A 15053-nucleotide genomic window follows, 5' to 3' on the forward strand; every position below is an offset into this window, starting at 1 on the left:
CAACAAAAATATATTTAAAAAAAAAAAACAACAACAAATCATTCTTTCAATTGACTCAAAGATTTAAAAGGGTGTGCATGAATATTTAACTAGTTATCAATTACTATGACAGGCCATTTAATATTCCAGTACTTGAGACAAAACAAAAAAAGAAAATTTTCAGTTCTTCTGAAATATGCAGTACAAAGTAGCTTGTAAAGTTTCTTACACGCTCACACACACACTCATTCACAGTACCTGAGATGGGAGAATTCCTTAATGTGTTCATGTGGTAGTTCATTTTGGGCTAAAGCTGCTGCATGTCTCAGGGACTCTACCAGACAGCCTGTGTCCTCAGAGGTCACTTCCGTTTGCTGGATTCTGTCCGCGTGTCTGCTATTATCGGTCACTTCAGTGACTGAGTATCCAGATGCATCTCTTCCCTGCTCTGGTGCTGCCTCTAGGTTCCCTTTGGATCCTTCAGTTTCAGGGAGTGAGCTGGCCTCTAAGACCCGTTCAAAGCTCCCACTTCCATGGACTAACCCTGCCTTGGAGTGTAGGGCGAGACAAGCGCTGCTGCAGTCTGCAGTGAGAGAGCCAGAGCCCTGCCAGTGGACAGGAAACCCAGGACTCCCTGGGACAGGCTCTTTCTGGGAGACATTTGTGGGTGGTGGACCTTGTTCCCTCGATGATGTCAGTGTTTCAGCTGGGGGCGGAGCCCCAACCGACAGCCCAGATGGAGCCTCGGGGGAGTCCCTCTCTTCCCAAGTCCCATCAGGTGACCTGTTCTCTAGCTGTTCTCCCTTTCCTCCTTCTGCCCAAGGAGCTGAGGACAGGACCTCTTTTCCTCCAGAAGCATGGCATGTCTCTTGCTGTGCCTCACTGCTGACAGGGCATTCTTGGAGCTCATGGCTGTCAAGGGAAAAGGTCTTTCCAGCTTCGGCTGGCAACACAAGCTTTGCTTCTTTCTTCATGCTGTCACCTTCCTTGCTGTGGAGCTTTGTGGGGCTGCCAAGATCCCTGTGACACGACCAAGGACCAGGATCACTTATCTCTACTTCTTGAACCCCTTGCCTGGTTGAGTTCAGAACTGTTTCATTATTCTCTGCAAGACTGTCATTATGAGTGTGCAACTGTCCCTCCATGAATAGGGGTTGCACTGCGCTCTGCCCTGGTTCGGTGGTATTGTCTGCATGGTCGCCTTCCACATACAGCCCGCTGACTCCTACAGGCGAGGAGATAACCTCTTCATCTTTGCTAGGATGACCACAGTCAACAGAGAACTCACTCATGGTCAGAGGCCATGTGGAGCACTCTGGTAACTGCAAGGCAGCAGCTGTAGCCCCAGGTTGTTTCTTCAGGTCTGTGTGGGGTTTCAGGCATTCCTGATCTCCACCATCAATATCAGCATATGGGGTGACACTTGCATTTTTCAGAATTAAATGATCAGATAAGGTCAGTGAATCTCTAGCTTGTCCAGAAGGGACCATGAAATCTTCGAGTGGAGTCTCCATTGCCTCCTCCAAGGTGCAGGCTTCTTCCTGGGACTCAAAAATACTGCATTCTTGACCTTTGATGCAACTCAGAGGAGACATATGGACAGTGGGAGCTGCGTTTCCTTCAAGTGTCAAAGTTATTTCCTCAGAGTCTTCTGTTACTGTTCCTTGACCCTTTTCCTCAATCTCATTCACTGCTAACTTGTCTGTGGCTGAAACAGATGGAATGGTACCTGACCCCATACTTTCTCTTACCCCATTCAGTGTCTGTGCCCTAACACCAGAGCTGAAGGAGAGCATATCTGATGGGTACCTGTTGCATGCCCCTTCAGCATTGCCAACAACTTCACCTAGAACCAGACCAGAGACTGTTACAGGTATTGTATTAACATCTGGCAGAGGTTCAGCTTTGTCTTGTGAACTCCCCTCTTGGAGTTTATAATTGGAGATCACCACTGTTATGTCCTGTCTTGGGTCCACACGTTCTTGTAAAGTTGAAGCACCTGGCTCTTCACCTTGGTTGCATTTCCCTGGGTCATTGTTGAACGTCCCCTCTCTCTGTTTGCTAGATCCCAGCTGCTGCAGCAGACATGGAGGTAGAGTTGTGCTTTGACTCTGAGAATAATCCATGCAAATCGTTCCAGAGGAACAGTCCTGATCCAAAGACATATGCAAGTCCCCACTTAATCCTTCATTTTGACTTGCTATGCTGTCAGACAGCCCCACACCAGCAGGGGCTAATCTGGGATCAGACCTGTCTTCATATTTTTCCTGTGTGTGTATTTCTCCAAATTCTCTGTGAGTGTGTGCTGCTGCTGCTGCTTCTTTTTCCTCCTCAGCACATAATTCTCTTTGCGTCTCCTGAATTTCAAGCTGGCTGTCTTTTTCTGTTTTCTTCTCTAAAAGTATACTGGGAGCTGAGCTGTAGGGGACTTCTGGCTTAATATCAATGGCTGATTTAGGGGGCTCATCTCCACCTGGCTCACCTTTGGTACTGATATGTCCTACGTTAAGGTCAGGAGCATTAAGAAGCTCAGCACTCTGTGCCTGAGCTGAAAGGGGTTTGCACATAACATCTCCAGCACCATGGGTTTCAATCAGCAAGTCTTTTTCAGCACTGAGGGACTCAGGATGAGTGGAGAGGACATCAGCCTCTACATCTTGGCTAGTCTCAGAGGGTTTCAACACAGGAGGGTCAGGAATGTGGTCCAGCCGAGCAGAGAAAAGTCCTGCTTTGGAGAGAGTTATAGGGTTAAGAGGTAAAATTTCAGGTCCAGAGGACAGAGGTATAGTAGCTGCAGGGGTTTTAGGTTCCAGCTCAGGTTTAGTTTGAGGAGAACCAGTGTTTTTATCCAGTGCAGTTCTGATGGAATCAGTTGTTAAATCTGGTTCAGTGATGGGCTCCACACTCAAAGGTTCAGTGGTGAGCACACTGGAAAGAGGGTTTATAGTGAGTGCGTTGCTCTTAGATGAATGTATAAGATTAGGGTCTGACCGCTTGTCTAATACCCCAGTGACTTCCAGTCCCACATCTTCACAGACAGGTTTGCTCACAGATTTGCTTTCAACAACACTAGTGCTGAAAAGTTTTACTTCAACCCCCCCTTTCTCTTTCTTTGGCACAGGAAGTTCAGGTTCAGTTTTAGAAGAAATCCCACCCTGAGATGTTTGTGGGACTGAGGCCTTTGTGCTGTTAATCTGCTCTGCCTGCTTCTCCTTCCCCAATTCATCCCTCTCTGAGCCACTCAATACTGCAGCAGAGATGGTGACTTCCTGTCTAACCTGATCTCGTCTGACAGTAGCTCTGTCAGGTTGGTCTGCGAGAGGCGGAGTGACTAAGTATGACTCTGTAGAGAATGAATCAGCATGCTCACCTTTGTTTCTACCATCATTTGATGTTCCATTATGCGAGGGAGAGAGAAAGGCAGATAGATTGGTGTGGTGAAGACTAGAGGCCTCCTGGGGAGATGTAGGAGGTATTTCCTCTTTTCCATTTTCCACATTCGAAGAACAAGCCACAGCTTCATGTGTCTTCTCCTGGTGCACTGTGTCCATGTGTAATGATGTTAGCTCACAGTCACTCAGAAGGTCCTGAGGACAGAGTAGCGGACCTAGAGTGGTAAGACTTGATGAAGCTGGGGTTTCGCTTTTAGCCGTAACAGGGGATGCGATACAGAATTCACTCTGCATTAAAACAGAAACCTCCATCTTTGAATCAGTAGGGACATCAGCAGTGGTCACATCACAAGCAGTCCTGACGTTATCAACGAGGTTGTGTAGTTTGATTGGTGGGTTTTCAGAAATAATTACTCCATGTTCCCCAGAATGTTTTGCACCTGCACTTTCATCTCTGAAGGTCGGAGAGGTCAGCTCAGTGCTGGCTCCTGTTGAAGTTTCTCTGTGTAAATCATCATCAGCGATCTGAGGACTGGCAGGCGATGTTGTAAAAGATTTATTTTTTTCTAGCTCAATCAAGTCTGACTTAGGTGAAGCATCACACAGCGCCAGTAAGATGGACGTGCTCATTTTCTCGGACTGGTCTTTGTCCACTAATCCTGGTGAATCCCCTTTGATTATTCTGGTGTGCTCCTCTTTAGCAGCTGACACAGTCTCTCTATTCAAATCCCAGCCACCTGTTTTTGTTGCCTCCTTAGAATCTCCAGTATCCTTGACCTCTGGCCTCTGAATAGCCTCTTTCTCAGACTCTATTTGGTCAGCTGTTGGCATGAGGCCAATGTCACTATTTTTCTTCCATTTTTCGTTAGACAAAGTGTCTGAGGCAACTTTGTTTTTAGGGTCAAATGTGGCTCTTTCATCAGACAACAGTGTTACTTCCTTGGCATCTATGTGCTCCATGACAGCTGAATCCCTTTCAGTTTCATCCCTCACCTCATCAACTTCAGGCTCAACTCCTTCTGCTTGGCTTCTCTGCTGGACAAAGTGCTCATGGTCCTCCAGTCCAAGAATGCTGCAACTGGCTGCTGGATCAACCACTCTTTTTAACTCTTGGATAGGTTCTGCCACCACTGCTTCTTCCTGGCTGCTCTGTTGGATGTTGTGCTTGAAGTCATTCAGTTCAGGTTTGCTGGAAACAGATGCTGGATCAGGCACCAAGGGTGGTAGTATTGATAGTTCAACCAGTACAGCATTGGTATTGGTCTGCTCAACAGAACGTTTCAAGCCCTTCAGTTCAGATTCATTGGTATCACATAGCTGATCAGGAACTGATAGTGGAAGAGTTTCTATGACTAAATCCTCTTGATTACATTGCTGAAAAGGGTCCTTCAAATCCTTCGGTTCAGGTTCACCGGCATCCGCTATTAGGGACAGAGATACGGCTGCATCTGGATTCTTGCTCTCTTGGACAGGGTCTTTAAGGTCCCTCAAATTAGATGCACTGGCATTAGCAGGTTGATCAGACACTGCTACTGAGACAGGTGCAGTTTCAGCCACCACTGCATTGGCTTTGTTACTCTGCTGGTCAGAATCTTTTGTGCCCTTCAGATTGACTTCATTGGCATCAACAAGATGACTAGATACTGCTACTGATAGAGGTAGAGACTCAGTCTGCATTGCATCTAAATCGTTGCTCTTCTGAACATGGTCCTTTATATCCTCTGGGTCCTTTATTTTGGATTTGCTAGCACCAATGGGCTCATCAGATACTCTAAGTGACAGAGGTAGAGTTTCAGCAAAAACTGTAAGTACGTCGTTGCAGGGTTGAACAGGGTCCTTCAGTGTGAGTTCACAGGCATCAATGGGTTGATCAAATGCTGTTAGCGTCACAGGTACAGTATCATCAGTCACTGCTGCATCTGCTTTGTTGTCCTGCTGCTTAGGGTCTGTCAGTTTAGGTGCAACTAACGGCTCTCCTGTTATCGATGGCAGTACTGGTTCCATCACTGCTGCATTTGCCTGGCTGCTCTCCTGTACTGCATCTTTCATGTCCTTCAATTCAGGATCTCTGGCAGCAGCTGGTGGAGCTGCTTCTGTTGGTGGCACTGGTGGTAACTCTGGGTTCTTAAGGCTAAAGAACTCCTGGAAGGTGAAGCTGCTCTCCACCACTGGGTGGTACAGGCTCTCCTGCACCATCAGGGGAGGCAGGGAGGCACAGGTGCCCAGCGCTGTTGAGGAAGTCTCTCTCTTGGGCAAGTTCCGTCCTCGTTGAATTTCTTCCTCTATTTTCGGCTCCCTGGAGCCCCCAGCATTGTCCTTCATGGTTTGCTGCTTTACCCAAGGTTGGTTGACCACTGGTTCCATGCAAAATTCTCTTAGCTCTGGCAGCTTGACCTCACCAGCAGCTGTAGATTGCTGAGAACTTCTGCTGATTTTCAGTCTGTTTTCAGCGTCTGAGCTGCAGCAGTGCTGAGCCTGTACGCTGTCTCTCTCAACAGGGGTGCCTGAAGGCTGGTCGGGAGCGGGGGGTCTTGAGGCTGGGTCCGGAGAGGCCTTTCCCAGATCCTTACAGTCCTTCCTTGTCTGCACCCCCACAGCCTTCTCCCCGGTGACAGCTGCTTCCGGAAGCTGGAGAGCAGCAACCAGAGATTTCTTTAGCTCTCCGTTCGTTTCAGGATGCACAGACTGCCCTCTTTGTGTCCCTTTCGCAAGGTCAGCGGTGCAGTATCCCCAGTCAGCCTGGGGGGAAGGCGGTGGGAAAGAAGCTGTATTGCACTCGTTCACTTTGTTCTGAGGGTGAGCCTGTAAGTCCCTTTCAGCCGAATCACCCTCAGCTGAGGCAATGAGCTCATGTCTGTGCTGCGATGTTGGCAGCAACTGGTTGACGTCAGGGGGTGGTCTGGCGTTGTGACGTCCTCCGGCGAGGTGTTCTGGCAGCCACTCTGTCGCTGTTGCGGTCTCTGTTGCCGGTGTCCTGCTGGCAGGCCGGGCTGGCACTCCGAAACCAGTGCTCCCTCCTCTCTTCTCATTCCCCTCTCTCCCTTCTCTCTCACTCCCTCCTGCTTCCAGTCTTTTGCCGCTCTCTTCCTCACTGTTACATCCTGGTGGCTTGGTAGGAGAGACGTCACTCTGGTCCTCTATACAGAGCGAGTCCCTCTCCACCCCCCTCCCCTCAGCCAGCGAGTGAACGTTGCTCTCTGGGGAGCTCTTCGGCAGCCCGCCCTCTCCCTTCGCCCCCTCCCTCTCCGCCGAGCTGTGTGGCATTTCGATGTAGCTGCCTGCCGATGGGTAGCTGTCGGACTCCGCCAAAGCAGATGAACAGTCGCTCTTTGCAGAGATTAACAAAGGGTCTTGGTGTACAGCTAGAATGATTTCTGTCGGTTCTGCTGCCGCTGAGCTCCGAGGCACAATTAATTCCCGTGTACCTGCTACCGTTTGTGAATTGGCTGCCTTGGCCGTTCCCTCGGACGAATCGCATCCCTCCTTCTCTCCCTTCCCTTTTATCGTTTCAGGCTCCGTGGGTGTTGTCAGTGGCAACGCAGCAGCGGCCGCTGAAGCCACTTCAAGGACACTATCCACCCCTGCGTTTCCAGAGCCCAGAGGGAGCACTTTCTCCTGTCCCATGTGAACGCCTGCATTTATTCCCCCGCAACTGTCGGGATGGAGGTTGGTCTCGGACACACTTCGATCCATCACCACAACAGATGTCGTTGATTCATTTTTGTCATTTTTACCAGCCCCCGTAAAAGGGTGACTGTGGTATGGAGTTGCAACTCCAGATATCAGATTGCGGGGACCATCTGTCCCACTGGGAGTGGACGGCTGCTTGTGCCTCTGGGGAGGGGGTGGACCGGGGGCAGGTGAAATCACAGAGGCAGTAAGATTATCCTGCCCGTTCTCAGGGAGTGAAGATGGTGAACAGATGTTTGACTGCCTTTGGTGGCTCAGCTGTTCCTGGTAATATAACCAGTCCCTGGGTGGATCTTCTTCTTTTGCATTTAACCCTTCCTGTTCCTTTACAGGTGTCTCTATACTTTCGTTTGTGCTTACCCCTATTCCTAAGGCGACTTCCTTTAGAACAGTCCCTGCGCATTTCTTCGTACTTAACGCCTCCGGTGTGTCTGTTTGTGTCTTTTTTTGTGTTTCTAATTTTGTCTGCTGGTCCAACTTTGTTTTTGGCTTTGCCTCTGCATTTGTTTCTGCGCCTAACCCTTCCTGAAATTGCTGCACGTCTGTCACCATGCTTCTCATTGTACTTAACCATTCTTGAGAATCATGCTTCTCTGTGCTGCCTTGTGTATGTAGTCCTGCCTCTTGGTTAGTCTGTGCATTTAGCCCCGATTCTGCATCTCTTGCTGTGTTGGCCTGCATCTCCATGCCTGTCTCTGTATCTTCCTGTGTGCTTAGTGTTGTCTGTGAGATCATGTGTGTCTCTGCGCTTTTCTGAAAACTTACTTCTGTCTGCTGATCTGTTTGACTGTTTAACGCTGTCTCCACGTTGTCCTGTGTACTTAACCCTTTCTGTGCATCTCTCTGTGTCTTTGCATCTGTCTCTGACATCTCTGGAGCACTTACACCTGCCCATGAGTTTGTCTTTGTTTTTATGTCTGTCTCTGTGCTTTGTCCAGAGCGAAGCCCTAACTCAGGCTCTGTGCTTAACTCTGGGTTCAACACTATCGAGTCAGAGGCTCTCTGTGCTTTCACCTCTGAATCTGCAGCAGCCTGTAGCTGCAGTTCTGCTCCAACTCTTGTGTCGCCATCAAACTCTAGTTGCATCTTCACTGTTTTGTTCCTTGCTTGGTCACCGTCACTCACGGCGCCTGTATGTATAACTACAGTCTCATACGTCATTGACTTTTCTTCTGCGCATGAGATCAACGGTATTTTTAACTGTCCCCTCTGGATCCCTTCGAAGGAGTTAGGTTTAATTTCTGGTTGTGCTTCTTTTACAGAGTTTGGCTTTGATTCCATGGGTAAGACTGCTTCTGTGCTTCCGTAAGAAAGTTGTACGTCTTCCAGCAACTCTTTATTTTTCTCCTTTCCAAGGTCCGCCTCTGGCTCTTGCTTTGCCTCTATGGTGGAGTCTATTTCTGTCGGTCCCTCTATCCAGAATTCAAGACCTTCCTCTTCTGGTGAGCCTCTCGTTAGCTCTCTCTTTGCTTGTATCTCCTTCGGTGGCTCTGCCATCGTCTGCATTTCACTCCACGTTAAGGTGTCTGCCTTGGTCCCTCTTTCCAGCTCTGTCTGTGCAACGGTGCGAGTGCCATTCGCTGCCTCTTTAAACACACCAGTCTCCATTTTTGCATCATTTGTCAAGTCTGTCTGTGTCTCTTTCACACAATCTGTTTCCAGGTTTGTTTCTCTCAGTTCAGTGTCTGACTCTGTGTTTATTTGTGAGTTTTTTGTCTCTAAGAGTTTATCTTCCTTAGTCTGTCTCTGCTCCTGTGTTTTATTAGAAGGGATCTTATGATAGACAATATTTTCTTTTGTATTTGCTTCTGACTGAGATTCTGTCTGTTCTCGTGTCGGCAAGTCTGCTTTTGCCACAGAGTTTGTTTGCTTACAGTTGATTGTGCATTTCTGTATCTCACCTGACAAATCAATAATTGACTCTGATGGCAGAGTAGTATGTATTGTATCTTTTTGTGTCACATCCAATAAATCCAGCGGTGCCTTTTCTGCCACCGCCATCTGACTTCCTGCTGGTGTTTCATTTGAGTCTTTCAGTGGCTCCTCACAAAATGGTTTGAAATCCCATGATGCTCCTCTGCTGTTATTTGCCTTTTCATCCGCTTTGTCCACTTCACCGCAAGTGGTTCCCATTATATAATCTCTGAAGCTGAAGCTGTAGGTCTCTATCACTCCTCCGCTGCTCATTGTTTCACTTGGCTTTGTTGAACTCTCATTCGATTTTACCCTGTTCCCCTTGACCGTGAATGAAGGGAGAGGTTGCTCTGACTGTCCGTGGCCCTCGCGAATGGCGGTTTCACGGGTAGTCTCCCCCGACTCCCTGTCAGAGTCTTCAGGCAATGGCATAGTCAGACACCTGTCCATGTCTCCGGTTGCCATAGGAACTTGGTGATGCTCCAAGAGGTGGACCATCTGCTGCTCGCATTCAAGGAAAGCTCCCGAAAGCCCCCTACCGAGGAGCATGGGAGTTGACTGTGGTGGGGGAGTTCTAGGAGTAGTGTCTGTACATGAAGGAGGAGCTGGGTTCCCATCAAATCCACCAACATCTGGAGCGGGGCTGCCACACAGGAGTGTTGAAACAGAGTTAGAACCTCTGCTGACAAATCAGTAGATGGCATTCGATATAATACAGTCCGGGGGGGCAAAGAAAAACTCCAGGCAAGCCCATGCACGACCAGCCACACTGCAGCCCACACATGGCAAGGCAGGGCAGTGAGTCCTCCTCCGTTCCACCTCAGGCACGAGTGCGGCACGCTTTACAACACACACCCACACACATCCACACACACACACACACACACACACACACACACACACACACACACACACACACACACAGGCAGGCGCTCTTGCTTCAAGTGCACACGCATGCGGGCACAAACCCACACAGAGCTTTTTTCTCCCCCCACACATTCCATACCGCGCAAGCAATTACAGACCGTTCAGGGGCCGAGAGGTAACGCTCCTGTAGTTTTAATATTTTGGAATGTACTGGAAACATGACATGGCCACTGAGGCCTGGGAAACACACCCCCCGCTGACTCTGTAAAGAGACATTAGCTCATGCTCTAAGTGCAAAACGGTAGCTGCATGCAGAGCTCCAGGAGCAGTTCCTCAAACCGGTTATAACCAGCCTCGTCCATCAGGTCTGTCCATTAGTCTGGCATTATTCAGAGGGACTGACTTTCATTTAGACTATTATCCGCGAACGAAGAAAGCCTTTTTACACAACACATTTTTGCCCGTCTTTTTCGTTTTAAAGCCATCAATCACTTTAACCACAATGAAGGGAAACCAAAAATCATTTCAACGGAGTCTGTAATTGGCTGCCTGCGCTCATCACAGCACTGCACTGCTTTGGCTTTGCTCACTCACACTCCCCGCATACCTCTTTGGGTGGCACTCCCTTATAAAGAAGGCAACAAAAATACTTAAAAATAAATACAGCAGTTTTAAGAGAGGGTGTGTAATGCAATGTCGTGTTGCACCAGCCAAAGGGCCTAGAGCCACAGCAGCTTTTTGGGACAGGCTGCAGGAATTAGTGGAGCCTCTGAGACTGTGCTGCAGCGGTGCAGTGTTTTTTGGGGGGGGGGCGGGGGGCTAAGCACCAGCTGCTGCCACCTATTCATAAACAAGGTGTGTCCATCAGACTGCAAACACACTCACCTGCTGGCTTTGAACATATCCCAGTACGCTTATATTCTTACCCACAAAGGTTTTAAGGGCCCACGTTTCAGCAGTACCACACTCCAGATGTCCACACTAATTCTGGAATGAAGTGCAGTCTGACAAAGTAGGAGTCTGAGTGGGAGGGATTCTGTGTTCCTAAATGGTAGAAATGCACACGACTTATTTAACACGAGCATATAGCTCACACGGATTTCTTCCAGCGTCCTTTCATTTCTACCCTGCTTCTACACACCCCTTACTCTGCTCACACCTATTACGCAATCCTGTGAAGGACTTCGCTTGAGTAAATATTTCTACAGTCACCGAGAGACTGAAATATACAATGAAAATTGACTTATCCAAGGAATGCGTCGACCTTCAATCCACATTCAGGCAGCTCGAGATGCACCTAAACTTTCATTTCACTGCAGACTCTAAATATTTTTCTGACCTCTGCCCGACAGAGGAACCATTTCTATCAACATAAAACGAAGCGGCGTAATATTTCGCTATGACTAAAATGTCCCTATGAGTTCTAGAGTCCTCTGTAATAAAACCCTAAGAGATTACAGACTGGAGCGTAACAAATAAGCTGCCGTTTGCCATATTTAAAATGAGCATGCAGTTGAAAGCTCCAATTACAACGTAATCTTTACCGTGTCAATGGCACAGCTCTGCGGACACTCAAACCACATTAAGTACTGTAAAGAGTTTGACCGGAGTACAGCATATAGACCAGGGTGTCCGCAACACTGTTCCACCGGGTCACGCTGGCTTTGTTCTGTGCTCCGTGAGGTCGGCCCGACACACATCCCAAGACATGCGACACAGCAAACAGGTTTTCACAACAGAGACCAAAGCCACCTTCTGGGTGACAAACCAGTCCAGGTTAATTCCAAAACCACAAGAGAATTCGCTCAAAAACACCACAGGCAGAAAGCGTTTGTTGTAATAAAAGTGGAAGGCAGGGCAGCGCAGGCACCAAACCACACAGTAAACAGGGAGAGAAGTGGGGCCGACTCCATTCGTCTCACCAAAGATGGTTCACGACAGGATGGGACTCTCTACATGAGCACTGACTCCACGTCTCACAGACAACCCCCCGAGGTCCCTCAGTGCAGCACTTGACTACTCGGGCTCAAATTGTACATATTGACTAATACTTAACTCCACCTAACCTCCGCTATCATTATTACCTGGCTGCTCAGCAGGCTGCACCGAGGACTTTGAACCTCTAACCTTCTGGTTACAAGTGCATCTTCTTAACCCCTGCACAATGTGCTGCTCACACTACGTGAGTTGGTTTCCACAGATAGACCCACGTTCTCTCTCTGCAGCTACCAAAAGGAAAGCGCCTTTTAGAAGTTCAGAGAGGAAGCACCTGCATCTTGTCTTTAACCATCTTTACCCCCACACTCTCGCGGCCTCCTCTCCTCGTCTCCAATACCTTTTCACAAGGTCTGCTAGTGTGCGGCTCATTTCCGTGTACTCCTGCAGCCCAGCGAGCAGGGGGTTCCCTTTGGGCACCTGCTCACTCTTCATCACACCTGAGCTCACCTGAGCCCTGTCACACACAGGGACACACAAACACATGAAACATTGTGCATTGTCTTCTGCTGGAGGAAAATTCAGTTGGTTCTCTTCCCCTCTGCAACCAACAGCAGCTGCTTTAAGAGAACTTCTTCACGGGGTGTTTCCTGGAACGTTTCAGCTATGTTTCAAATATAAGGCCATTCTGGGCACTTTGGTTAATTTATTCTGGGAATGTGATAGGAAACAAGTTTACTGGAATGGGCGTCCCCCCTCTATTTCGTTGTAAATCACAACCCAGTTTCTTTTTCTGATCATGTTATTTCTGAGTTTCCTTGTTTCCCTCATCTAAGAACTCAGCTCAAGTTTGTGTAGCAGAAGCTCTTTTCTCATCTGTTGAGTCAGGTGAAACAGGTAATATTCAGTTCGGGTGTAACCCTTGTTTTAGTGCCCTAGCCCTCATCGCCTTGTCCCATGTTCAGCCTTCATTTGTAGGTCTTCATTAAACCTTGAAGGAACTCTAACATCTACAGCCCGGATCCCCCTCCCTTCGTTTCTCTCCACCAATTATTTTCTCCGCCGTACTTGTTACACGGCTGGTTTTCTCTACCAACACTGATCGCTGAGTATCACAGATGTTCTCTTTCTCTCCTTACAGATGGAGGAGTTCAGAAGAGGCCACATGAATGGAGCCCATTCTCTGCAGTCGTTGCAGCAAGTGGAACTGCCTATGTCTTTCTTTCCGTCCAAAAGCGAACGCACAAAAACCGAGTTCCATGTTATCTTTAGCAGAAAAGACAAGCTTGTTCTGAATGCAGTGGTTGATATCTCTTTGCGCTGTTAAATCTAATTTGGGTTTGATGCTGGTTCAAACAACACAACAGAATGTACATTCCGAAGAAATGTGAAGAGAAACAACACACATTCCCACATCTTCATGTCAAATGAGGACAACCAGCATTGGCTGCATACGAGAACAATCTTTACTCCATGTTCAGTGTATTTTATCCAGTGTATAACATTTTTATATACCATAAGCTTGTTTGAAAGGAACTGTAAAAAGAACAAAGATTGTGTAATAGTATTAAAGGGGAAACTGGGGGCCTGCAAGATCTGAGACGGACTTCACTGTTTCATGGGACATGTTATTAAGGTGTGTCTGTGGTAAGCAGATCAATGTCTAAATGCATTTATGCAACATTGTGTTTCAGCTTTAAAAGCCTCAGACCATCTGACGCACACATCTGTTTCGACACGTCCCTCACCGCGCTATAAACGTTCAACCCTTCTGCTGCGTAATGCTGCAAAAAGAGGCCCTCTTTTAACAGAGTTGTTTTGCTGGAAGAGCATGTAAATGCACAGCATTTGCATAAAGTGAGAATAACCCGCCCAGGCAAACGTGAAATCCTCCATCTGCAGGTATCAACATGCTAGTAATTGTGTATGTAACTCTGACTGAATATGTCAGGAGAGGTGCTTGACGCTTCCTCTTCAATATCTCGGTCAGCAGGGATGGTGGGCAGAACAGTCTGCGTCTGGAGCAAGTGGCAACACGCACGAGTTCATGTAGCCGTACGCGCGTGCGTGCGTGCGTTTTCCGGCGGACCTCTGCAACCATGCTGAAACGCGTTTGGCGAAAATGTCCCCAAGAATACAAACCCCGAACGTTTATAATTGCGAAGATGGGTTGAACCATTAGGACCTCATTTTAAAAGTGTCAGCATTTTAGAAAAAACAAAAAAAAACACATTTATTGATTTACATTAATTTATTTAGCAGACACTTTTGTTCAAGGAAACTTCCAACGAACTTTATGTAGTGTTATGAGTCCACACACCTTATTCACCAAGGTGACTTACACTGCCAGATACACTACTTACACTGGGTCACTCATCCATACATTAAAGCAAAACTTTATGGTTATCATGAGAAATTATATTTTGGGCTTGGTTGGTTAGGAATTGCATTAAACTGCATTAATGCATGAGTTGTGACATTGTAAATGTCAAGTATCATCTGCAACGTTACGAATCTGCATGTGTGTGGCGGAAGTGATCCCCTACCCGAGGGAGGTCTCCCAGATGTGAAACTCGGAGCTCAGGTCAGTGCTGGGCAGCAGATCATGGGGGAAAAGCAGCTCGTCCCTGTCGCTCTCTTCCTCCTGCCTCACACTCCTCTCCTCTTCGTCAGCGGCCTCAGCGTGGTCCACTGGAAGCTCTGCCCGTGGCTCTACGACTGCTTGACCAGCCTCGATGTACCCACTCCCAAGCTTCGAGGTCTCACTTCCAGCCTCGGCGGGGGCTGCAACCTGGCCGAAAAAATAATACATCACTTTCTGTACAGATACGCACACAGCCTTAGATTTCGTACAGCAGACACATTAGTTTGTAATTCATCATATTCATAGTGCAATTAATTCATCCTGCTGGTCACAGGCTAAAATTAATCCATGAAAAGACATTCTAGTGGAGGAAATGTACATTAGAATTATTTTTCGTTTAGATTACGGTCCACATTAGGTCATTTTCATTACAAACGTTACAGCTGAATGGCTGTAAATGAACTCATTACCAGGGGAATCTGGTTCAATATGTGGAATGAAAATGTCCGACTTCTATATGAAATTCATATTCTGGGATAAACCTGAAACAATTTTTGCTTCTAAGAAGGCAGCAAACGTGGTTAAAAAAATTTTAATCCACAGCCAAGACAGACTAATTTAGGCAATAAAGACAATAAGATATTATGTAAAGATATTATGACAATGTGCAAAACCTCAAATTGTACTAGTAG

At 47.6% G+C, this 15053-nt stretch overlaps 1 protein-coding gene across 10 annotated transcripts in view; it reads right to left on the bottom strand.

Annotated features, from left to right (window-relative positions):
• The window catches only part of tacc2 (transforming, acidic coiled-coil containing protein 2), a 56796-nt gene extending 50992 nt beyond the window's left edge, over nucleotides 1-5804 (bottom strand). For all 10 annotated transcript variants that reach the window (XM_018738091.1, XM_018738098.1, XM_018738088.1 and 7 more), the window contains exon 1: nucleotides 238-5804. In XM_018738091.1, coding sequence (XP_018593607.1) covers nucleotides 238-5735 — 5498 coding nt within the window. In that variant the 5' untranslated portion in view covers nucleotides 5736-5804. The remainder of the gene's footprint in view (nucleotides 1-237) is intronic.
• Nucleotides 5805-15053: the final 9249 nt, after the last annotated feature.

The sequence above is a fragment of the Scleropages formosus genome, chromosome 8 (genome assembly GCF_900964775.1).
Source record: "Scleropages formosus chromosome 8, fSclFor1.1, whole genome shotgun sequence".
NCBI lineage: Eukaryota > Metazoa > Chordata > Actinopteri > Osteoglossiformes > Osteoglossidae > Scleropages > Scleropages formosus.